At 45.8% G+C, this 25,613-nt stretch overlaps 1 protein-coding gene across 2 annotated transcripts in view; it reads left to right on the forward strand.

The window, feature by feature from the left end:
• The window catches only part of DMD (dystrophin), a 4,652,165-nt gene that overhangs the window by 700,000 nt on the left and 3,926,552 nt on the right, over positions 1 to 25,613 (forward strand). For both annotated transcript variants that reach the window (XM_086934537.1, XM_086934536.1), the window contains one exon: positions 6,317 to 6,489. In XM_086934537.1, coding sequence (XP_086790663.1) covers positions 6,317 to 6,489 — 173 coding nt within the window. The remainder of the gene's footprint in view (positions 1 to 6,316; positions 6,490 to 25,613) is intronic.

The following is a 25,613-nucleotide window of genomic DNA, read 5'->3' on the forward strand; positions in this document are numbered from 1 at the left end:
GTGCTCAAGACTCCACAAAGCTGGCATCCTCGACAAAGCCCTGTACTGGATCTGCTCCTTCGTCACAGGATGAACAAAGAAAGTAAGACTACAACCATTCTACTCTAAACCCACAGAGATCAGCTGCTGTGTGCCTCAGGGCTGCTCCCTGATCCCCACTCTCTTTGAAATCTACATGACTCAGCTCGCAGCCATCATCAGGACACAGATTCAACATCATCTCCCACGCCGACGACACCCAGCTGATTCACTCCCTCACAAACGAGCCCACAGTCACCAAGACCAACTACCACAATGAGATGAAGGCTGTCACCACCTGGATGAAGGGCAGCTGCCTCAAGCTCAACTCGGAGAAGACCACAGACCATGCACGAAACCTAGGCTTCATCCTAGACTCCTCACTCACCATGACCCACCAGATCAACACTGTCTCATCATCCTGCTTCCACACGCTATGCCTGCTCCGAGAGATCTTCAAGTGGATCCCCACCGAGTCCAGAAAGACAGTCACCCACGCACTCATCAGCAGCAGAATCGACTATGATAATACACTATTTTCCAGCATCACACAGAAACTCCTCAAAAAACTGCAGAAGATTCAGAACGCCTCAGCCAGACTCATACTTAACATCCCCCATCTCAGCCACATCACCGAGCACCTGAGAATCCTCCAATGGGTCCCAGTCAACATAAGAATCTCCTACAAAACTCTACGTGAGACAGGACCTGCAAACCTTAATTACTGCCTCACATTCCACACGAATATGACTCTTTAGATCGCGGATTTTACTCCGCAATGCATTCACAATGCGGCTGTTGCAGCGACCAAGTTGTCACAACGCACTGCCATTACAACGCAATTCGTCACAACGACTTGCGCTAGATGGGCCGCCGGACTTACGAATAGTATGATTTACTATTCCAGCTCCAGTGTGTGCAACACTAGGGAACGTTTTGGAATAGTAAATCATACTATCTCTTAGTCTAGAGCGCCATCTAGCGCAAGTCGTTGTAACGACTTGCGTTGTAATGGCAGTGTTTGCATGCGGAGTAAAATCCGCTATGTAAAAGTTAATTCCCATTCCACGCACCCACCACAGACCTCGCTCCACCCAACTGTCCCTGGCTACCACCCCAGGTATCCACAAGACCACAGCCGGAGGAAGATCCTTCTCCTACCTCACAGCAAAGACCTGGAACACTGTGCGTCCACCTCAGGCAATCACTGTCACTGCCTCAATTCAGGAAGGACCTTAAGAACTGGCTCTTTGACTGAACCACAGTGCCTCTGGTGAACCAGCTGTCCCCCCCACCTCAAAGCCTTGATACCCTTACGGGTGAGTAGACGCGCTTTACAAGTAACTTGAATGATTGATTGGGTACCTATCCTTATGTCCTCGTTTCCTTGTGGTGCATAGTGACTTAACTTTTCTCAATGAATTATGTCTAATGAAGAAAAAAGAAAGTGTATCAAATCTTTAGTTTATACTACCAAAGATAAATTGTTAACAGGATCCATAGTGTAGATCTGTAGTAAACGGGGTTGGTGGAAGAGACTTAGATGCTGTTGCAGCTAAAATCCCATTTTAATTTTCCAGCCTGATGGGTCACTAAAACCAGGGTCAGTGTTCCAGCATACACACAAAGGAGTTGCAGAGGGATACAGATCAGGTTGCCCTCCCCTCACAATATTCAATCGTAAAAGAAGAACCTGATCTAATATGGGACAATCCTTTCATAAAAACTGATGGTTTGCAACAGTATGTCTTGGTTTTTAAATTGAGCAGACGCACAGAACTGATTAAAATTGATGGTTCTGGTCGTTTAGCTCGTTTTTAGTTTGGAGAAGCAATCAAGTTACGGGAACCTGTTTCCGAGTAATTGGGCTACTACGACGTGATTTTCCCCTTCCTGCCTGACATCCATAGGAAGACGCTGGTACAAGCATTGGTCATCGGTCGGATAGACTATTGTAATGGACTCCTCATTTCTGCCAATCAAGAACAACTGGGCAGGCTGCAGGTGGTACAGAACACCGCAGCAAGACTCATCTTGAATGCCTTGCCCCGAACTCCCTCACGCCCACTCCTCTCTCACCTTCACTGGCTCCCGGTGAAACAACGCATTAACTTTAAAGTATGCTGTATAATGCACAAATGTATTTACGGGTCTGGCCCTCAATACTTAAGAGACATATTTGTCCCCTATTCACCTGGACGTGTTCTACGTTCCAGCAGCATTATGTTGCTTCAGGTCCCCAGGGTGACGAGAGCAAGACAGGGAGGACGGGCCATCTCACTTAAAGGCCCTATGCTTTGGAACTCTCTGCCCCCACTGCTGAGACACACCCCTAATCTTCTCTCCTTTAGAAAGAAGTTAAAAACATACCTTTTTACACAAGATTAATGACTTCTTTTGGTATCATTGCAGTCTCATGTTCCTGGTCGTTCCCTAATACCATTCCAGAAGCTACGCGCGGAGATACCCCTTCGGGGCTGATTCAGGCGCGATATAAATACATAAATAAATAAACATAAATAAGGCAGTGGGAATTTTGCTTCTACAGAAGGGGGTCAGAATAGGGTTGCACGCGGAAACTGTTCCACATGTAATGTAATGTAATGATGTCTTGTAAAGCGCATGAATCACCCCACACGGGGTATCTCCGCACTGTAGACCGCTGGGGAACCCGTCCTGGCTTTCCCTGTGAGATGGACCCTACTGGGTATCTCCAGGGTGAAACCAGGCATCACCGGCGTATGTGGGGGGCCGTTGTGGAGATGAGGCAAGCTAATGCCCAGAGTTGCCGAGTGTGATCCCTGGTTAGAGTAGGCACCGAGGCGAGAATTATCGAGTCCGCTGACCCTGGTCCACGACCCTGCCACGTCGGGAATTGAACCCTGGTATCGGGCTGTCCTCTGCTTCCGGGTCTGCCGCCTCTAACCTGTGAGCCACACCACTCCACATGCATGGTTTACCTTTTTCACACATCTAAATAATTTTTGCACTTTCCTACACTATTCTTTTGTGGTTTTGGGAGTTGCCAATGATGAGAACCGGAGCACACTTGTGAGAACCTAACAGCAGCTTCCATGGTTGTGCTTCCGTGAGGCACTTCCAAACCTTTGCACATTTTCTTCTTTTTTTTAAATTTGCACGCTTATGGTTAAATACTGGGAAATGACACTGAACAACTTTTAAATAAATGGGCAGGAGCACCTAGGATTGAACAGCATTGTGGAAGCTGTTGTTAAGCATTAGAGTCAAGATATGGCATGGGGTATGCTCACAAGAATTGTCCCATATTAGATCAGGTTCTTCTTCAGTGTTCCAGCACCCAAGAAAGCTGGGTGCGGAAACAGCAGGCCACTTGGGATCAGACAGAGTGGTGTCCAACCCAGGGACATCACTCCTCCTGACTCATAATCAGCCCTTCTATTTTATTTCCTCTTCCCCAATATTTCCTCTTCCTTCACCTTCATTCTCCAAATGCTCTACATAGGGGTAATTCAATTGTTCTTTCACATTAGATTTATTTTTTTCTCCTATGTTCGGCAGTTTGTCAATATTTGGTCAGAAGTCATTTTCTATTTGTCCCAGCTTTGCATTTCCGACTTTTGAAAGTCTTGTTTATTAAAGATACCTGGGTGTTGTTTATTTTGTGTAGGCACTCTATTTTCTACATCAACTGTTCATGGATATCCTTTAAATCTCATTGCACAATTCCACTAAACTGTTGGCTTTGCCTTCCACACAGTTTTTGGGGTGTTTTCTAATTGCTTGAAACATTATCAGCAATTGCAGTGACTACTAGTTGGCGACATGGCTGTGGATCCTACAATATCAGACTCTACTGATACTATGCTCATGAATTCAGCTTTACAACCAGGCAAACACCCACATCAATTTCAAGTGACCCCTGTGTGATCGTACAATACACTTGAAGGGATCATAATTTAACTGCACCAGCGGGGTAGTACAATGCGAAAGTATCCGTCCGTGAATCGGTCTTTACCAAACATACCCTCATTACCCTTTTTTGCTCTTCTGCATATCTAATGATTCAGCAAATTTGTGAGTGTGAAATAACAGTAGAAATGTTCGGTCCTGTATCTGATGTCAATTTTGATTCGTACCAACAAATAGAGTTTGTGATTTGGATCTAAATATCTTCTTCTGATATTTGGGTAGTGGATTCAACAGATAGTAAATATTATTTTGATTTGTAACTATGTCATCCTGGAATGAACCTTTCTTACTCCCTCTCACTGCCGAGTGCTCTTTAAAAACGCATGTAATTATCAACAGTTAACAAGAACGCCTCATATTCTATGGTTTGCCAGTTGTGAAACCTATTTTGTTTTGTGAATTGAAAGTCCATCCTTCGTCAGAAATGTGCTATAGTGTAATAGCGAATAAGGGGGCATATTAACAAGATGTGAGTTAAAAAACGCACATCGCACATTTCACTATCGCCGGCTATCGCCGGATTATTTTGCTGTGTTAGCACGATATTATCAACGCGCAACATGTAGGCGTTAGTAAATCCTGCGCTAGCCGGTGATAGTGAACATTAGCGCGTGAAAACAAGCGTTGTTTTCACGCGCTAATGTGTGCCTTGATAATATGGGGGGTGGATTCAGTTTTATGATCCACACCCCCATGTTAACAATGCCTAACGCCTGGTCAGAGCAGGCGTTGGGAGACCTGCGATAAACAAGTTTATCGCAGGTCTTTTCCTCCCAACGCCTGCCTTGGTGATAGGGTGTTCCCACCTCCAACCACATTTTACATGTGGTTGTACGTGGGAACGCCCACTTTGCATGTCATTAGCGATGTTCCTCGCTGACATGCAAAGTGGGCTTGTGGCAGGAGTTGCAATGCCCTTGTTAATAGGGCGCTGGAAGTATCTCCGCTTTCTCGACAAATTGATCCGAGAAAGCGGCGATACTCCAGCTTGTTAATATGCCCTAAGTTTGCTAAAAGTTAGCAAGTGGACAGGTGAAATTGTCACATCTTGAGTCAGTGCTGCAGCCCTTTGAATATTGTTGTCCGACATTACAATGTCAAAAAATGAATCTGCAATAAACTGGATGCAATGTGATGATGGCGTAAAAGCTGTAAGACATGAAGTACTAAAACCCATTGTAAAATGGTGCCAATGGTAACAAACTCATGCCCAGTCATTATGGACAGTGTCTCCAGTCCTGAACTTTTCACTCAAATCATTTATTTCAGGTGTGTTTGTCTAATTAGTTGAATGGAAACGAAAAGTTCAAAACCCAGAATGCTTTAGGCAAACCGAATTCCATGACTGGAAAGACTGTTCGTATTGACCGGGAAAGGGGTGCCTTTATCGGTAGAATACCATGAATTCATTAATAGGTACATGCATCAACCATTTTTGCGACCGCAAACGGTGCGATTCGCAAAAATTGTCCGTTTGCGTCTGCAATAAGGGCATTTGCGTTGCATGAAGGGTCACGGCACTCCCAATTTGAGAATTCGCAATTAATTGAGAGTTCTCAAATTGTGATTGCATTTAAGGAATCGCATTTTGCCATTCCTTAAATACAATGCAAGAACCACTCTGAAGTAGCGATTTCGCTACTAAGGGGCGCAAATTACAATGAAGTTGAACTTCATGGTAATTTTCAAATACTTTAAAAAATATACTAAAGTGCATTTTTCAAAGTCGTAGGTTACTCACACACATGTCGTTTGGACATGTTTGTGTGCAACATTTGTGCACCAATCAATTTCAGGGGTGCAACAGGATGTCATTTTGACACCCTTGCACCCTTGAAATTGCATGAGGAATTTGCGAGTACCTACTGGTACTTGCAAATTGCCTATGCTATTTCCCATTCATTCCCATGGGCCTGTAGGCCCTTAGGAATGAATGGGAAGGCATTCCTTAATTGCGACTCGCAATTCGCTAGTTGCAATTAAGAAATGTTTAGAATCGCTATTTGTATAGCGATTCCTACATGCATAGGCTTTTGCAATTCCTTAATTGCGATTCCTTAATAATCGCAATTAAGGAATCGCAAAAGCCTACCTTGATGCATGTGCCAGTAAGTCCCTGAGTCACATCACAACCAGCACACAATATCTGTGGAATATGTACAATTGAACTTTACAATATTTATTTAAAAGTTTCGTGCAGTGATCAGGAAACATGTTGTTTTATTCTGAAACTATACTCGTCAGTGAGGCTGATGGCTTTAATAGTTCATCGGTAATACTATTCGATCGAATATGATGTGGAAAATGCTGATGGATTATTTTTCCTTTTACAAATTCACAATTGCAGAACGTAAAGGAGACCCTAGGGAGGCTCTCGGGTCAAATGGAGGTTGTTCGTAGTAAGAGTCCAGCAGCTCTGAAAAGTGCCTCACCCGGGGAAGCGGAGCAGATACAGGAAGCGCTGACTCAGCTTCAGGACCAATGGGAAAAGGTTAACAAGATGTACAGGGACCGGCAGGCGTAAGTAACTCTATTACAATTGTGTTTTTTATTGTGAAGCTTATTGCATTTCTCCTTGATGTTTGGTGATTACACCTCAGGGGTCAGTTCGTACAAGGCAGCAGGTGCTTCCACAGAGAGCATCCTTTCTTAGCTTGCTTTGCTTTGCTATGGCCGCTCGAGCGTCCACTGAAGCTAACGCCTGCCTGTGTTCAACAAACAAAATCCAAGGTGGATGTTTCACCATCGAAGTAGGAGTTTCTTCTAATCAAAAGGAAAGGACATTTCCGATGAGTAACGAAATGCATACATTGGTGTCAGCTAAACTACTTCGACTTTCTCACATGGTCAAACTAAAACTAGCAGAATTGTATTCAGGCTGTGCTTTGCCAATTAACCCTCTTCCCCGATCATGAAGTTTATGAAATTGAAAACATTTGTCTTGCTCCTTTTGCTATTATGCACTTAACACTCCTTCCATATCCCTATTTATTTATTATTTATACCGGTTTTTTTTTTATTGCGCATGCGGTACCCTGGGGTGTCCGGGCGCTTTCCGCGAGATATGTATGAAATCACAGCAGCTGCCATCGAATAAACAGTTGCAAATATTAGTTTTAAACATCATATCATTCATCAGGGAAAGGAAGGGCTCGTCGTGTGCCGGGATCGCATAAAGGGAAAAAGGATGAATGGCTGAATGGGGTCACGTGTCTGCTCTTGGTCCATAATGGGATTTTCCCCGAAGATAGTGCTGGAGCATTAGCAGTCCTTCCATGATGGGTCAGTATGTATCTAGGGGCCGATCGAGTTCGAGATTTGAGGTGCATTCATTTACCCATGAATGAGCAGGGGTGGCTTTTTGAGTCTGGAACGTTGGTGGTTATCACCTGAGGTGGTGGATTCTTGAGGGTGGTACTTTGGAGAACCCCGGAGTAAGGTTGTGTGAATAATACAAGCTATTTTAAACATGCTTCTAGCAACTGTTGGAAGCTATTTCGGGGATGTCTAGGCTGTTGTGATGGCGTCTGAGTGTTTCACAACTCTGACCAGCTCCTGCTGCCGTGTGAAGAGTTGCCTTTATTTGGCCTAGATGTAGTTGGGGAATACCTGTGAGAATGACATGTTCATAGTCCAGTCCATTTTTTTCAAAATATTTCTTACTGTACATAAGCATAGAGAGTAACACACAGCTGCGATGTGTGTTACAGTGTAGTGGTTTGCCCAATACAATAATCTATGCAACATTTTAATAGCAAAGGCGCACATGTACATATTTACGTTTTCATTAAAAGATGGAAACAAAAGTACTTTTGCCAGCACCCTCCATAACCCTCACGCTTTTCCCTTTCGCCTTGTTGCTGTGAACTGCTATAATACCGTTCCGTCCACGACTATGGTGCCCTCTTGTGAAGTGTCCACCACTATCCCAGCTTCCCTGAAAGGCAAATATCCTGACCGTTGCAATCTTTGGTTAACCACATGGCTGCTGGGCGTTTTCCCCCCCTGTGCTGGGAAACTCTTGATGCCATTTATTCATGACGAGCTCAGCTCGTCATCAGCACACGACACCCATGGGTGATGACGAGCTGAGCTCGTCATCAGCATCGAAAGGGTTAAAGTAATATGTGTAAGATAAATGTCCATGTCAGGGGCTGTTCATGGTGGTAACAAGACATCATTAAAGGCCATTCTAAAGCTTTCCACTAGTGTATCCCATGCGTGAGTGGGAGGTGTAACGGTGCGGGGCCCTAGGCCCTCATGCACTCATAATGATGACACGGGCACTGATAGTTACAGGACAGAACTGACCCAAGGACACGTGCACCCGGCCCCTTTTATTGGCAGGGTCTCATGTCCAGTGACGCCTGTGCTGGATGGGTGTGGGGTGGGGTGGGAGCCAGCCCTCGGGGTGTGGCCAGTACATTACAACAACTAGACCAGTGATCAGCAGATCACTACATCCCTCCCAAACTTTATTTAAACTGGGAACAAATAAAGTCCTTCTAGCTTTGACCTGTGCAGGCGACCCTTTGAAGACCCAAGAGATCAGTCAGCTGGAGGACTCCCCCTCCGGTCACTGAAACGTTCCCCGTAAAGTGAACTGCGTTCTTACCTGCACGCTCAGGGAGCTTACACTGTGCCTCACCCTCACCCATTGATAAATGGTACCTGGCAGAGGTGGCGAGCGAAGATCTGTAAAAACGTGTCACAAGTGACCGCGGGGCATCAGCTCGGAGCGAAAGGAGGCTCCGGGACCGGCCCAGCAATACAACCCGCCTCCAGCACTGAACTGCTACCACTAAGGGAGATGAGGTGAGAAGCTGGCGGGAGGCTCGACAATGGGGTATGGGAGTGACCGGATCTGTTTCTTCCCCCCAGCTGTGAGGCGTGACTGGAGATATACACTTGGGGCAGGAGAAGAGGCCAGTAGCAATATAGGCAATAAAGTAACAATAAAGATGTATGATTTTTTACCACTACCCGCTGATCTCAGCCAATCCCTGACTACCTGCCTCAACCTAACATGGCGCCCGATCTTGATTCCTAGAGTATCAGCCGAACACGAATATCACAACGCTTCTACCAAAGTCTCGTGCTGCTATGTAGTGTTGATGTCATTCCTTTTCTGTACCTGAATGACTGCCTGCTGAGAAATCCATCGCTCCATTAAATCTTCACTAAGATCACTCACCTGTGTCTGGACTCGAGACTTTTTGGTCTCCTCCCGAACCTTTCTCATATACTGCGGAATCCGAACCTTATCCATACATTTATCCAGCAGCGTGTTCTATGACCCTAAGATGTTGTTGCAGTAGTATTTACTCTGCTCACACTGACCTAACATCACCGTGCAAAAGCATCCCTATCCATTGCTCTGCCGCTATAAAGGGAAACCCACATTATTTTACCATTGTTTGAGTGGTTCAAGCTTTTGCAATTACCTGACATCATAATGGTGCCTGCATATCTGGTTCCTGGAAGCTTTGCTACCGAGCATACAACAACCATCCAGCAAGGCTCTACCTGCTTCCATTTTTACGAGAGCCCCACATGTCAGAAGGTGAACTGCGCACTTAGCAGGACAGATTCATGCCACAGCCCTTATGCCACCAAGGTCTCCATCTACTGAGACATACTGCCTGGACTGACAATGACGATGCCCCATGGGCGGATTCTAAAACTGGTATACCTCGCAATACATCATTATCCCTAAATTTACCACCATTGTGTGTGCCCTTTACCAAAGCACTCCTTCTCCCCTTGTTAGGGAGCGATCCAGCATTTATAACCGGGAGTCTCAGAGACCTCTCTGAGAGAGTCCACAACGTCAAGGGTGCCACACACAGAGGAGGTATGGGAATGGCGCCCCTTGCCAAAGCACTCCTTTCCCCTTTGTTGGGGAGGGATCCAGTATTTCTGCTCTGGAGTTTCAGATACCCCTCTGAGAGAGTCCACAGCACCTTCCCTGAGAGCTGGAAACACGCCGAGATCAACGCCCTACTAAAGAAACCCAAGGCGGACCCGAGCGACCTCAAGAACTTCTGGCCCATCTCCCTGCTTCCGTTCCCAGCGAAAGTCATCGAAAAGATCGTCAACACCCAGCTCACCCGCTACCTAGTAGTAGTAGTAGTAGAAGTAGTGTGGCTCACTGGTTAGAGGCGGCAGACCCGAGAGCAGAGGACGGCCCGGGACCAGGGTTCGATTCCCGGCGCGGCAGGTTTCTGGACCAGGGTCAGCGGACTCGATAATTCTCTCGCCTTGGTGCCCACTCTGATCAGCGATCACACTCGGCAACTCTGGGCATTAGCTTGCCTCATCTTCACTAACGGCCCCACCAGACCGCCGGGGATGCCTGGTCTCACCCTGGAGATACCCATTAAGGGACCATCTCTCAGGGAAGCCAGGAAGGGTTTCGCAGCGGTCGAAGCGCCTTGGGACCCTCCGGGTAAGTAGTGCGCTATATAAATGCCTATACATTTACATTTACCTAGAAGACAACAGCATCCTGGACCCCTCCAAGTCAGGATTCCGCAGCAACCACAGCACCGAGACCACCCTCATCACCGCCACAGACGGCATCAGAATACTACTCGACAACGGCGAGACAGCAGCCCTCATCCTCCTGGACCTCTCTGCCGCCTTCGACACCGTTTGCCACCACATACTTCGCACATGCCTCCACAACGCAGGGATCTGAGGCAAGGCCCTGGATTGGACCTCCTCCTTTCTCTCCGACAGAACCCAGAGAGTCCGCCTCCCCTGTTCCAATCCGGAACCACCAAAACCATCTGCTGCGTCCCGCAGGGATCCTCCCTCAGCCCGACGCTGTTCAACGTCTACATGGCGCCCCTCGCCTGCATCTCCAGACTACACAACCTCAACATAATCTCCTACGCCGACGACACCCAGCTGATTCTCTCTCTCACCAAGGACCCCCTCACTGCCAAATCCAACCTGCCCCAGGGTATGAAAGCCGTCGCCGATTGGATGGAGGCAAGCCGGCTCAAACTGAACACGGAAAAAACAGAGATCCTCATCTTCGGGCCCAACCCCTCAGCGTAGGATGACTCCTGGTGGTCATCATCACTGGAACCCCCCCGGCACCAACCAACCATGCAAGCAACCTAGGGGTCATCATCGATTCCAAGCTCAGCATGACCAACCAAGTCAACACAGTCTCCTCCTCCTGCTTCCACAACCTCCGTATGCTCCGCAAGATCTACAGATGGATCCCGGCGGACACATGGAGAACCGTCACCCACGCCCTTCTAAGCAGCCGACTCGACTATGGTAACGCCCTCTACGCCGGAGCCCCGTCCAAACTTATCCACACGCCTGATCCTAGACATCCCACATCACCCCGCACCTGAGAGACCTGCACTGGCTCCCCGTCTACAATAGAATCACATTCAAAATCATGATCCACGCACACAAAGCTCTCCACATGACCGGCCCAGCCTACCTCAACAACAGACTCTCCTTCTACGTACCCAACAGGAAACTCCGCTCCACCGACCTTTCCCTGGCCGCCGTCCTGCGCATCCACAGAACCACTTCCGGGGGCGGATCATTCTCCCACTGCGCCGCCATGACCTGGAACGCCCTCCCCCTCCCCCTACGACAGACTGCAGACCTCCCAGCCTTCAGAAGACTGCTTAAGACCTGGCTCTTCGTGTACTAGCTGCAGCCCCTCCCCCCCAGCGCCTTGAGACCCTAGTGGGTAAGCAGCACGCTCTACAAATCCCCTGATTGATTGATTGATTGAAAGGGAACCACTCACAGTGGAAGTGTGGGAATGATACCTCTTCCACTGGGATCACAGCACACCAGACGTCGGTCACTGTTTCTCCTGGTCTCCCGGTTGTGTTTTCCTTCACCCTCCCCCTCCCCCTCCTCTTTCCCTCTCTCATTCTTGTTCTACCTCCCCTGCTCCTATCCTCTCTCCCCTGAATCTCTCTCACCATGCCTGCATTTTTCCTTACATCTATGTTTTTAACACATGTAACTTTGCTCCAGTAACTCATGTAACTTGTAACTATGCTCTGAAACAATGTTCGTTCTCATGTAAAGCGTTCTGATACCTCCGGATCTAGCCAGCGCTATATAATACTTTTCAAATAAATAAAGTCCAACCTGTGGGAGAGAATAAAACAAAAATAAAACAAGATAACTGAAACGTCCGCTGAGTCTCTTTAGTTGCTTCCAAAATAAAAACGATGGTGCAACAGCAGCTGGGACCACCAGTTCTTTTTGGCACAGTTCAAGGGTGTTCTGCAGGTCCAGTCTACCTTCGACTCTGTGCATGGAAGTTGTCCTCACAGTCTTTCACAGCATCGCTCTCGTGGTGACGAAACAGGTAGAGTGTTGGTAAATCAGATGGATGTTACTTTCCACCAATCAGTCCTGGTTGTTGTGGTTTCTCCACACAGGCAGCATTGCTTCTCTATACGAATGGTGGAGTAGTTGCAAGACATCCCTCTCACTAGGATGCCCCTCTTGCAGGTGTTCCCCTCTCACGGGATGTCCCCAAGGCCCTCCTCACCAGTCTTCCACTGGACTGGTACACTACACCATGTCGCTCCAACACAACCCTCGGGATGTGTGGAGGAAGCGCTACGAGTCCCACCTTCATGTTCTTAGCTTCACCTGAAGGGTAGTTGTTGGCTTCTGCCATTTCGCACAAGATGTTCATTCTTCTGGGACCTGAGGAAGAGTGGCTGTGGACCCGTCTCTCGTGGCGGGACCCGCTCTCACGGGCATCCATGAGGCCTTTGCCCCTGGCTTGCCACTGTCTGGTGTGGAGTGGTCAAATCCTCTTCTTCAGGACGTCCGAGCAGTCTCACCATCCAGTCTCCTGTGCGACCCCTTTGGGGGATGTCACCAATGGTCCAGCCTGCTCGCCTCTGCTGTCACCAGGTGTCCTGAAGACTCGCGGATAGATATTTTCTCCCAGTGCCACCTATGTTCTCTAAGCCCTGTGCTTGATGTACTCCGATGTTCTTGCACTTGTCACCTTTGTCTTCTGGTGTGCGAGTTGGCAGATCACACACTCCTCTCATCTTCTTTCTTTTTGTTAGGATTTCTTCTGCCCTTCTTTGCGGTGGCATCATGCCACTCAAATTTCTCCTAGTTCTTTCTTTTCTTTGTGACGCGGTCTAGTCTCATCTATTTGCTCATCTTCACTGACCAGGCCTATCTGTGTGACGTGCACTCCACACTTGTCTCCCTGGTCTTGTCCTACCCCTAGGACAATGCATTATTTTCCTTCGATAACCAGACCAGGATGTCGCGACCTTCTTATTATAAATACTCATGCTCGGTCTTCATTCTTGTAATCCAGGTCTTTCTTCTCTGACCTCTTCTTTGGTCATCGCCTCTCTGACCTCTTCTCAGGTCACTGCCTCTTTGACCTCTTCTCAGGTCGCCGCTTCTCAGACCGGTTCACCAGTCACTGTTCACAAAATTCTCCACTGATGGTACACCCACTTCGGGCAGCTTGTGCACTCGGTCACTCGTCTTGCGGTGCCATCTTTACTTCTCTGGATGCACCTTTTCTCCTCTTGCTTAGTTTGCGCTTTTACCTCTAGGCAACACAGTTAATTCTCTACTTCCCCTCTGCACATGGCAGTTCAGCATCATGGTGTCCCAGGGCCATCCTCCCTGCAGCAGTGACCACCTATGGCCACTAGGTGTCACTGCCATTTCCTCACCAGCTGTAGCTGCCTTTCCTCTTGGGGTTCCCTTCTCATGTCACTTGCTGAATGGGGGTTTCCTTCATTCCTTCTCTCATTGCCTGACAAAGTCTTGGGATTTGCATGTCCCTTCAGTCACAGCCTTTTCGCTGTCCTCGCCATCTGTTTTGGTTTGCAACAGTTGCCCCTGTGCTGTATTCCTGTACTCCTGGCGCTTTCCTGTGCTATCATCTCATGCTGCCTTTACTGAGACACGATCCTCAATTTCACGGGTGTAGTACTGCTCTTTGGCCACTACATGGCACTGTTTGAACTACATTTGAAATCTCAGTAGCCTCAGCAGCTTCATTCATGCTGCAGCATTTGTGCTCTCTCCCTCAGAGGTTTTCCCTTGCCGGTAGCCCCTGTTTACACCGGTTCTCTCCCAGGGCTGCCCTTTTCCACTTCAAAATGAAAAACTACATGCAGTGCGGCTCCCTGAAGCTGCAGGCTCCATCCTTCCCTATGTGCACTCGCGAGTCAACACCACTCCACAACAGACTTGGAAGTCATCTCTTACACATGCAGGTAAGCCGCCCTCTCACTTTAATTTCATGCTGCATGTCGTGCTTGGATGCCACACCCGGGGCACGGCACTGAACAATTTACTTCCTGAGTTGTGGGCCCCGCATACCTCACATTGTATCCTGATCAGCCTTAACCAGGGCTTTAAGTGGGATGAAAAAACTGGGGGGTCTCTCAAAGGGGCGTGGCCAGTGCAATTAGGGGCGTGGCTTTAAAACACTTGCTAAAAATCTGTGTTTAGCATAGTGTGCCGCCCGACTTGTATTTTGGTGTTTCTGTCATTGCATCCAGATATGTGAGACAAGTAACATCATACTTACAAAAAGTAAGGACTATTGGCTTTGTCAATGGTTATTAGTTGGATAAGATAAATAAGCTGTAACTATGGCTCGTTACATATAATATTGAAAAAGCTTTCAATTAAAGCCCTGGTGACCCTACCGCAATGTTGCTGCTCTTGCGTTTTCAGAAAGAGAAGGGAAATCCAGAAAGAAAATGACTCTCATTAAAGGATTTCCCTTCCCCCACAACGCTCAACTGGCATTCCGTCATGCTGTAACTTCTCCAATAGTGAGAAGTGAGCAGTGTGGGCAGCGCACATCGATGTACTTTTAGCTGGCTCGAAACGGGTCTCTATCTGGCTGTTTTAAGCCCTGGCACTTTTGTTCTGACTGCAGTGACAGCAAACTGCTGTCACTGCAGTCCGGTAAAAAAACGGAGAGCCTGTGCCAGGGCTCACAACAGAGCCAGATAGAGACCCGTTTCGAGGCCCCCTTTAAAAAACTGCCGGTGCTCCGACCCCTTGAGACCCGGCCCACTTAAAGCCCTGGCCTTAACCCCTTTACACACACTGGGGGGCCTTGCTTCATTGGAGCAGCCTTAGCTTCGCTACACGAAAACCCTTATCGTCAGCGCCCGAGTACCCCGCCTCGCATTATTCTCCTCACTTCAGTGGGCCTCACATTACCCACTTGCTGAAAACCGCTGCCTGTCCTCCGGCTAGGATAAACCTTCTGCAGGGCAGCTACACCGTCTCCTTGCCCGGTACCACTTTCATTCACTTTCAGTTTCTGGCCATACATGAGGGCATGCCAGGCCTTCCTCACCAACTGCCCTGAGTGGCAAGCCGCCGCTCCAAGACAGTTGCCTGCTCTTGCCACTCCGCAGCAGGCACTCTCATTCTTCACGTGCCGCAGTGGGCATGGCGCTACCCACAGAGGCTCAGGTACCCGGCTGTGCCAAATAGCTGTCCCGTTCTTAGGCCAATACTACTTTCTCCCACCAGCAGTCATTTCCTTTGTCTTCGCTCCCGCCCCTCGCAGCAGGCACTCTTGCTTCACGGGCTGTGCGAGAAGCTGGAACTGCTGCCTTGAAATCGACAGTGCCTCTCTTTGGCAGTGTCAGATTCCCCGCTTTGGGCTCACCTTCTGCCCGATGACTGCGCAGGCTCTTAAAATGAGGAGTGGGATCCCCCTGACCACATGCTGCTTGGGTCACTCTTCTTTCCACCACAGCCCCTCAGCACCTCTGCCAGCCTACGGGCTTGCCTCTTGCCCGGCGGGTCATTGCTTCAGATGCGGGTGGGCTCGGCATTGGTTCTTACTTCACTTGGGCCTCAGCAGGCTGGTGGCAGGGAAAGCCACCAGCTCCTCTCTCCTCCACGTGGTTTCTCTTTCTGCGTGTGCCGCCATGCACTAGATTCTTGCCACTTAATAATTGTAAAATCACTGCGCCGTTAAATTTATAAATTACCTAATCACTCGACCTTTGGTCTATTAATTGCACTGCGCCGTATCAGACAAGGCTCTCACTTCCAAGGTACTCTTAACTCTGGCAATTGTCACATCTGTCTCTAAACCACTGGAACTGTTCTTTTTGAATTAGAATTTCTAATTGCTCTTACGTGGGTTTAGACACTTTAAATCCCCGTACCTTTCAGCAATTGCATGGTATATATTATCAGCTTACTAATCTAGGGTGACCCTCATGTGATTGAGCTATCTTCTGAGTGTGAAGACTTTCATTAACCTAACATGTTGGTTTCACAACTTTTTCACTCGTTGACAACTAAAATGTCTCAATGGTTGACTATTAACTGTTAAGTCATCTGACAACCTTTTATTTTTGTCACTGCAATGAGCCTCACCACATCCTCACCATTAGTACCCTCCATTTCTGTTATGTTTATTAATAAATGTAATTCTTTCTTTTTTCCCTTCCCCCTTCTAGGCAATAGAGGCTTATAACTATTTGGCATCATACCAATGTCCTGATGATGGTCCCCATGATTAAGTAGTGGGACCGAAACGCCGTCGACCTTTGTGCACCTTACACATAAACATACACTGTGTGTTATATACAAGTGAAGGTGCTTGTTTGAATTTTCAGTGTATTTGAAAAACTACAGAAATCTGCAGCTTTTGCCTAAAAAAGCCCTGTTTTGTTGTGTTTTCTTCACTGTATTGATCTGTAAGTGTAAGGGTACAGGATTGTGCCCTACTACTGTGATCTGTTGAAGGAATTCTTCTTGTACATTTCGTATTCAGTAAAAATTGAGACCCCTGTCCGGCTGGACTTGTCAAAACTAATATAGAATCGATTGTGTCTATATTTATTGCCTGGGAATACTCCTTTTGTATGGGACCACTGTTGTTTTTGTAAAAAAAAAACCATGCACTAGCGGGCACACCAGGTGTGGGGTGGGCTCCCGATCATCTTCTTCACCCCAGGGGCTCTTCACATGCCCCGCGGGCCATTAAGAGCATCTTGTGCCTGTTCCTAGGGGGTGCCCTCTACACAGGCAGCACTCTCCCCCGCAACCACCTTCAAAAAGGTGGCTGCACCTGTGGCAGGTCCCGCTCGTCGCTAATGTAATGGTGCAGGGCCCTGGGCCCTTATGCACTCATAATGATGACACAGTCACTGATAGTTACAGGGTAGAACTGGCTTAGGGCACGTGCACCCGGCCCCTTTATTTGGCAGGGTCACATGTCCAGTGAGGATTGTGCTGGATGGATGTGGTGTGGGGTGTAAGCCAGCCCTCGGGGAGTGGTGGGTGCATTACAACAACTAGACCAGTGATCAGCAGATCACTCTAAGAGTGTGCATCCACATTCCTGCTCTCTCCCTTGTAAAGCCATGTATTTTGAGATGGAAATCAAGGAAGATAGGATTTGGTCCACACGATCATTGGGGTGGGGTTCAATGCAGCGTTATATAACGTTTCGCCAATAGCGTGCCAGGTCCAGGAAGCTGGTAGCATGTGTTTCTAATTTGGGTCGGGGGACTGAGCCCAATAGCACCACTTCTGGGGAATTGGACAATTACTGATCGTTTAGTGTTTTCAGTATTTTAAGTATGTAAATCCAGCTTAAATGGAGGGATGGACAAGCCTGAGCATATGGAGGAGATTGACATCAGGCAATGTGCAGCATGGGAAGACTGCTGCGGCTCCTGCAAACATTTTATTGACACAAGCTAATGTAAAATAGGCCAGGTTCAATATGAAAAACTATATATATATATAAGTATATTTAAATTGGGGCCCTTAGGAGACTTTGTGTGGGTATTCTAATATTTTACCCATTCGTAATCATGAAATACCTTAACTAGGTCCCCCTCCCAGTTAGTTCTGGATATATCCATTTGCTAAATGAAGGCCTGGTATATCCATTTAACCAATCTCCTCTATGAGCCATTCTTATAAAGCGGCATGGATTGGGAATGGATGTCAGTTCTCAATAAGTGTCCAAATGGCTGGAAGTCAGGATATGCATACAGGGGAGTGTCTGGAGGCATATTAGAACAGTGGAAAACCCCACAATTTGGCCCCCTGGTGGTGGGCACGAGAGCACAGTGAGTGAATCATGACAGAATCAGTGAGGGCACATAAACTTCAACTTACAAAACCCGGACGCTGGAAAAGGAATACTAGGGACATAAACCCCAAAGATCTGACATCCCTCAGCAATGACACCTTGCCTCCTCCGGTAGTCATGTCAGATGTCCATGGCCTTGCAAACCACTATAACACCTCCATGATGACCATTCTTGACACAATTGCGCCCTTACAACTAAAATGACTCTCCACTAAAGACTCCAAACCTTGGTACAGCGAGAGCCTAAATGAAGAAAGATGCAATCTGAGACTAGCTGAAAGAGTGTGGAGCTCCTCACTGTCCCTAGAAAACCTTAAGCACCTGAGATCACTGAGGAACACCTACAACAAACGCACCAGCAACTAAAAAAAATAATAATTTAGAACTCAACTAGACATGGCCAGAAATCGCCCAAAAAACTATTCGAAATTGTCAAACAACAATCCATTCAGAAAAATAACCCCCTCCGAATTGGTACTAATCCGCAGCAAAACTGCAATGGATTTGCGTCCTTCCTCGAAAAGACAAAAAAGATCTAAAGTGATCTCCAGATGGTGTTTGAGCATCTCCCAATGATACCTGCAAATAGCCCCCTGCCTGCCTCTGATCCCTCTAGCCAATAATCTCACAGATCTCACCCTCAAAAACAATGTGTCATGGAAGGTTCCATGTTAAAATATCAATGTTAAAATATTGATGTAAAAAATATCGGTGTAAAAATATCGAGAACAAAACTATCGACTCCCTACATATAAACAGGTAAGTACAATAATATCGACAGAAAAATATTGATGTAAAAAATAAAGAAGTACAAAATATTGACTTAAAAAAATGACAAAACTTAAATAAAATTAATTTAATAATATTAATATTATCAAAAAAATAAATTAAATATAATATATATTTTAACTAATTATAACAAATAAACTTTATTTAATAAATATTAACAAAAAAATGTGTACATATATTTACTTAAATAAATGTTATTAACTATTATCTTATTTATTTTATACATTTTTTAAATTATATAAAAATAAAATATACACATATCAATAATTTAAAATTAAGTAAAATATTCTGTATTTAATTAACACATTAAACTATTAAAACAAGAATAAAACAGATTTAATAACAAAAAAAATAATTGTAGTTAAAACATTGGATAGCGAGGGGGTAAAAATTACTATTCCCACCCCAGTGAGTGCAACAGTAGGAAAAGCTCTGGATAGCGGAGGGTTAAAAATGACTATTCCCACTCCAGTGAGTGCAACAGTAGGGAAAGCGTTGGATAGCGTAGGGGTAAAAATGACGGTTCCCACTCCAGTGAGTGCAACAGTAGGGAACTCGGTGGATAGCGGAGGGGAAAAAATTAGTATTCCCACTCCAGTTCGTGCAACAGTAGGGAAAGCGCTGGATAGCGGAGGGGTAAAAATTACTATTCCTACTGCAGTGAGTGCAGCAATAGGGACCGCTTTGGATAACTCAGGGGTAAAAATTACTATTCCCACTTCAGTGAGTGCAACAGTAGGGAAAGCACTGGATAGCAAACGGGTAAAAATTACTATTCCCACTCCAGTGAGTGCAACAGTAGGGAAAGCATTGGATAGCGGAGGGGTATACATTACTATTCCCCTTCCAGTGAGTGCAACAGTAGGGAAAGTGCTGGATAGTGGAGGGGTAAAAATTACTGTTCCCACTCCAATGAGTGCAATAGTAGGGAAAGCGCTGGATAGCGGATGGGTAAATATTACTATTCCCACTCCAGTGAGTGCAACAGTAGGGAAAGCGCTGAATAGCAGAGGAGTAAAAATTACTATTCCGACTCCTGTGATGCAGCAGTAGGGAAAGCGCTGGATAGCCGAAGGGTAAAAATTTACTATTCCCACTCCAGTGAGTGCAACAGTAGGAAAAGTGCTGTATCCCACAATAATAGCAAACAAAAACTTACACATTTTTATTAAATTTAATTTCCAATTTTAACATAATTAATATATAACTTTAAATATATAATTTTTAACAAAGATAAGAAAAAATCATTAATTACACATTGATTAACAATATAATAACCACAAAACACACCTAAAATTAATTACACAATTACAATTATTATTTACCAATTAATTAATGAAAATTAATGTAAAAATATTTAATAATTAATCAATAAAAAATAATTACTTACCAACCTTCACACCATTTACAAATATAAACACCACAACACACACCTAAAATGAATTACAACATTACAATGAATAATTAGTAATTAAATAATGAAAATTAATGTAAAAATATTTAACAATTAATCAATAAAAAATTATTTACTTACCACCCTTCACACCAGTTACACATATAAACACCACAACACACACCTCAAATTAATTAACCAATTAACATCAATAATTATTAATTGAAATTAATTAACAACTATTTATCAAACAAGTATTAATGAATCAATTAACACATTAATTATTTAATACATTTAATATAATTTAATTACTTCCCACCCTATTCCCCTATAAACCCACAACCCGCTACGAAATGAAAAACGCAAAAATTCAATAAAAAAAATATATATTAACTACTATAAATAATTATTTCAATCTATATAATTAAATTACTTCCCGCCCTATTCCCCTATAACCCCACAACCTGCTACGGAACTAAAAACACAAAATGTAACTAAAAGTAAATTAATAACTTGTAAAATTTTAAAACATATCATAAAATGACAAACAATTCTCATTAAAAACACTAAAATACATAACATTATTATTAATTCAATATTTTTGTAAACGATATTTAAGACGTCAATATTTTTTAAATTAATATTACTTATCTGTCAGTCAATATTCTTGCCCACGATATTTTTGTTGTCGATATTTCTTCCCCACGCTATTTTTGCGGCGATATTTATGTACCTTAATAATCCTGCTCTGCACCGTCATGGAACACATTCAAACCTGTTGATGAAAATGTCATTCTTAATATCTTAACAACCCTCAAATCTTCAAACTACTTCAATCAACCACTACCATCTAACCTCTTCCAGGAGATTACAACATCTTTATTTCCGCTCTGGACCAAGATAGTGAATTCTTCACTGCTACAAGAGGTTGTACCATACTGTCTAAAATCAGTACAAGTAACCCCCATTCTAAAAAACCCTCATCAGATCATTCAAACCCAAATATCTTCCGACCAATCTCCACCATTCCTTCTCTGGCTGAGCTCCTGGAGAAATGCGTCCATACCCAACTATGCATTCACATAAACCAGTTCCAGCTTATTGACCAATATCAATCTGGCTTGCTTCAGAGAAATAGCATGGAAATAGTCCTAACGCAAATATGATGCCCTTAAAATGCTAGATCAGAATGAATCATTCCTCCTTATGCTCCTTATCCTCTTAGACCTCGAATCAGCCTCCGACACGGTCACACATGACAGCCTACTTGACCTACTGGAACGCAGAATGGGGTTATCAGGGGTCATTTAAAACTGGATTGCTTCATTTCTACACAACAGAAGTCATAGAATCAAGGTTAACCAAACCATGTCCAATACCATTCCGGTCACTTCATGAACCCTATCGGGGTCTACCCTATCACCTACTCTCTTCAACCTCTTCATGCAGCCTCTAACCAAAATTCTGAAACTCTCCAACATCAAATACCACATGTATGCGGATGACAACCAACCGTACCTAAAAATCTTCTCCCCTGAAGGTATCCGTCTACTCCACACAACTTGTCAAAAAACCTAAAACTGGCTGACCAGAAACTACCTCAAACTCAACACATTGAAAGCCGAATTCCTCTTGATTGCCCCACCAAATAGATTCTTCAACATCAAAGATTGGATGAAACATCTAACGCCTGCAATTGCCTTTGTCATGTTATAGATTCCATAAGAACATTCGGAATAACACTTGATAAGAATCTCAACATGCAGAAACACATCAGCACTAAAGGAGCCAACCTTCAAATCAACATACTAAGAAAAATAAAACCCTCCCTACCATTAGACAATCCCAAAACAGCTGTGCAAGCACTAGTAATCCCCAGGTTACAATATGGAAGTGCTACCTTATGTAGTCTGCTGAGATCCAAGCTGGCTTCACTAAGGGTGTCCTTTAATTCTGCTTCAAGTCTCATCACTGGATCCAAGAGATACAACCAAATCACTTCCGATCTGAAGGCACTAAACTGGCTGCAATATGAGGCATAGCTACAGCTGAAAATTGCTTGCTTGACACATAAAGCACTACACTTCAACACACTGAAATACCTAGGTGACAAACTTGAGCTGTCTGGCAGCTGCAGATCCTCTAGGAGTGACAGCACCTTCTTATATTTTAAACCTAACTTTTGGAAAAGAAAACCTACAACTGAGCCTTCTCCGGAATGTCCCTAGAATTTAGAACTTCTCTCCCCCTGAAATCAGACCGAACCCCGAACCTGACCTCTGGGTATTTCATAGGTACAATACTTCACTATAGATGTTCATGGCTCCTAAGATGTTCTTGGTGATGCAATTGATTTCAACAACATTCACAGTTTGCGGTGGGCCAGATATCTACTCCACACCCTTCTCTTTGTTTCTCCTTCTTCCCATTGATTTACTCTGGAGGAATCGTGCAACTCCAGTTTTAGCTTCTTCTTCTTGATTTAGACTTTTGGCATAATGCCACTTCTCCAGTGCAATCATCATCCTCTTCACAACATTGTCTGTTGCCATTTGCCTTACTCTCCTTTCTTTTGACCAGGCCTCTCCATATGACGTGCACTTCACATGGGTCTCCTTGGCCATGCCCTACTCCTAGGACTGAGCATTCTCCTTGTCCACTGACCAGACCTCTTGTCGCGACTTTATTCTTTTCATGGCCTCACACAGGTCTTTTTCTATAACCTGTCCCAGGTCTTCTTCTCTGATCTCTCACAGGTCATTCTTCTCCAACCTGTCACAGGTCTTCTTCTCTGACCTCTCACATGTCTTCTTCTCTGACCTCTCACAGGTCTTCTCCAGCCTCTTACAGGTCTTCTTCTCCAATTGAGGATTCACTCCTTTCACCTCAAGTCTTCACCTTTGTGGCACTCTCTTCTGCCTCCACTCAGGCAGGCTTCACTGGGCCTGTCACTCCGGTGATGACATCAGTCCTTTTCCTCGCAGGGCTCTCCCTTCCTGGCTCCTGCCTGTGCATTCATCTTCGCCTAGTGCAGTCTTTGGCATGCTTCTGACTTTGCGCCTCCTTCTTTCACTTGAGGGTACTCTTTCTACTGGTGCCTTGCTCACCCGGTTCATCCTCTTGCGGTGGTGTCCTTTCGCCTCGGGGCGGGCATGCAGCGCCCTTTCTTAAGTCCTTCATGGACTTGCTACCTGGGGCTGTGCTGCTTGGCTGTTCTTACCATCAGTGGTCTCTTAGCAGCGTCCTTGGCTGGCAGCCATGAGATTATTAGGGTTCCCTGCATTGTGATCTATAGTCTCTCTCCCTTCTACGGACAGCCAGTCCCCGGTGTCATGTTGTGCACTTTTGGCATTCTCCTCTGCTGCCTTTGGCATGGCTCCCTTTTTTTATCTTCACCCTACTCTTGACCTCCTTCTTGGTGTGGGCTCATTTTGTCATCTTGCTCTCTGGGGTTGCAATGTCTGTCTCTGCTCTCTACACTCTTCAGCCCACTCATACACAGGGACAGCTTTGGGCTATTGAAGGCTCTTTTTTTATTGTTAGGGTTAGCAATCCCTCCCCTTCAAAACATTGAGCAGCCCACTTGGCCAGACTCTACAGAGATGCCGGTAGGCTGTGTTCAGTCCTTTTTTTTCCTTGGCAGCTTGTGCCAGTGGGTGCTGCCACCACCTCAGGTATGGGCAAGGCAGCTCTCTCAGCCCTGCAGGCCTTTGCTCTGGACGTTTGCCTGGAGCAGGTGCAGTAATAACTTATAGCCACTAGATGGCATTGTCTTATTATATCCAGGCCCAGCAGCTTTCCCGACTATACAGGCCTCATTACTGAAAGTTTCCTTAAGAGGGAAGGCTACCCTCACAGATGCTGGCAACCAACAACAGATACTTTGATGCAGTGCAGGCTATCTCTTTCCTTTTCTGTGTCCGGTGCATCTCACCCATGAAGGTACGCTACTTGTAAATGTCAATAGTAGACTCACACCGCTGGAATTCTCACCACAGCACTTCATGGTGGCAGTGACTTATTTCCGGCCCAGTGATTGATCCAGGACTGGGAACCATTCACAGCAACATTGACACTTTTCATGTCACTCAGCACTCTCCTTCACATGGTGGTTTCCCCCTCAAGGACATTGGACCACAGGCACTAGTCAGCTCCTCACACACCCGTAGGTCTCAGCTAGTGAGTCGTGTAAACTTTGGAGGGGGGGGGGTCCTTTCGCATGCAGTCATCTGCACGTGCTGCTTTTCAGGGCACAAGTCCTAAAAAAATAAGTGGGGGGACGCTCCAAGTTAGGTGGTGTCACCGGAAGTGACGTCACGGCAGGAGCTGGCAGGATAAATTGTTTTTCTGCCGGCTGCCCTGCGAAGGTGTCCGAGTCTACCGCAGCGCATGGCAAAGGGCAAAAGAGCTACTGTCCCTGCCATACTTTACAAACGAAAAGGGAGCAGAGTGGACTAGCAGGGAGAGCAAAGATTGCCCAGGCTACCACCAGTGCAAGATGGTAAATACATGTACAGTATAACGAGGAAAGGAATTGTACAACGATGTATGTTTCACTGTCCATGAATTGCAATGGTACTTTCCGTTAATGTGCTCATATCTCAAAATGCACGCTGTAAACATTTCTGGTAAGTGATGCTTAAGTAGTTATACGCTAAAAAAATGAGTTTGGACAGAAGCTTCGAAATCTGTCCTAGAAGCAGAGGGGAGGTAATTCAGAGGGTTGCAGAATGGGGCGTAAGCTGCAAAAAGCAGGGTGTCTCTTCTAATCAAACCCATTGTTCCTTCATCTCAGTTAGTGATTGTGTAACCATGTCCTCTGCTCGCTCGCCATTGTAAAGCTGTAGTTTGTTGACAGTCCACCCCAGGAACAGGTTCCAAAGAGCATCGGAAGGCTTGACATAAACAGTGCCGCCACCAGTTCTGAGAGTTCATCTAACGGTCCAGCTTTCGTCCTGATAAGAGACAGACTGACTTGGGAGATCGACGGGGAGGCCGGCCGTGAGGGCGAGTAACGCCATAATCGAAAGTCCAGCTTTTGCACAGGGGGGACGGCGTCCACCCGGTAAAACCCCTTAAAATAAGTGGGGGGATGCAGTTCACCCGCGTGGTCCCCCGACTCGAGCCCTGCTGCTTTTCATGCACGTGCAGCCCGCAGCCTTTCTTTCCCTGCATTGGGCACTAGTTGGCCGGCACTTCTCCGGTCAGGCTTGGCACATTAACTTGGGCCACCATAACTCTCCTCATGCTACTGGCCATGCCTTATTTTCTTGTCATAGTGCAGGCAGCAAACAGCTGGGACACGTCGCTTAGCTTTTACCACCA

Source organism: Lissotriton vulgaris, chromosome 8 (genome assembly GCF_964263255.1).
Source record: "Lissotriton vulgaris chromosome 8, aLisVul1.2, whole genome shotgun sequence".
In the NCBI taxonomy this organism is placed as follows: Eukaryota; Metazoa; Chordata; class Amphibia; order Caudata; family Salamandridae; genus Lissotriton; species Lissotriton vulgaris.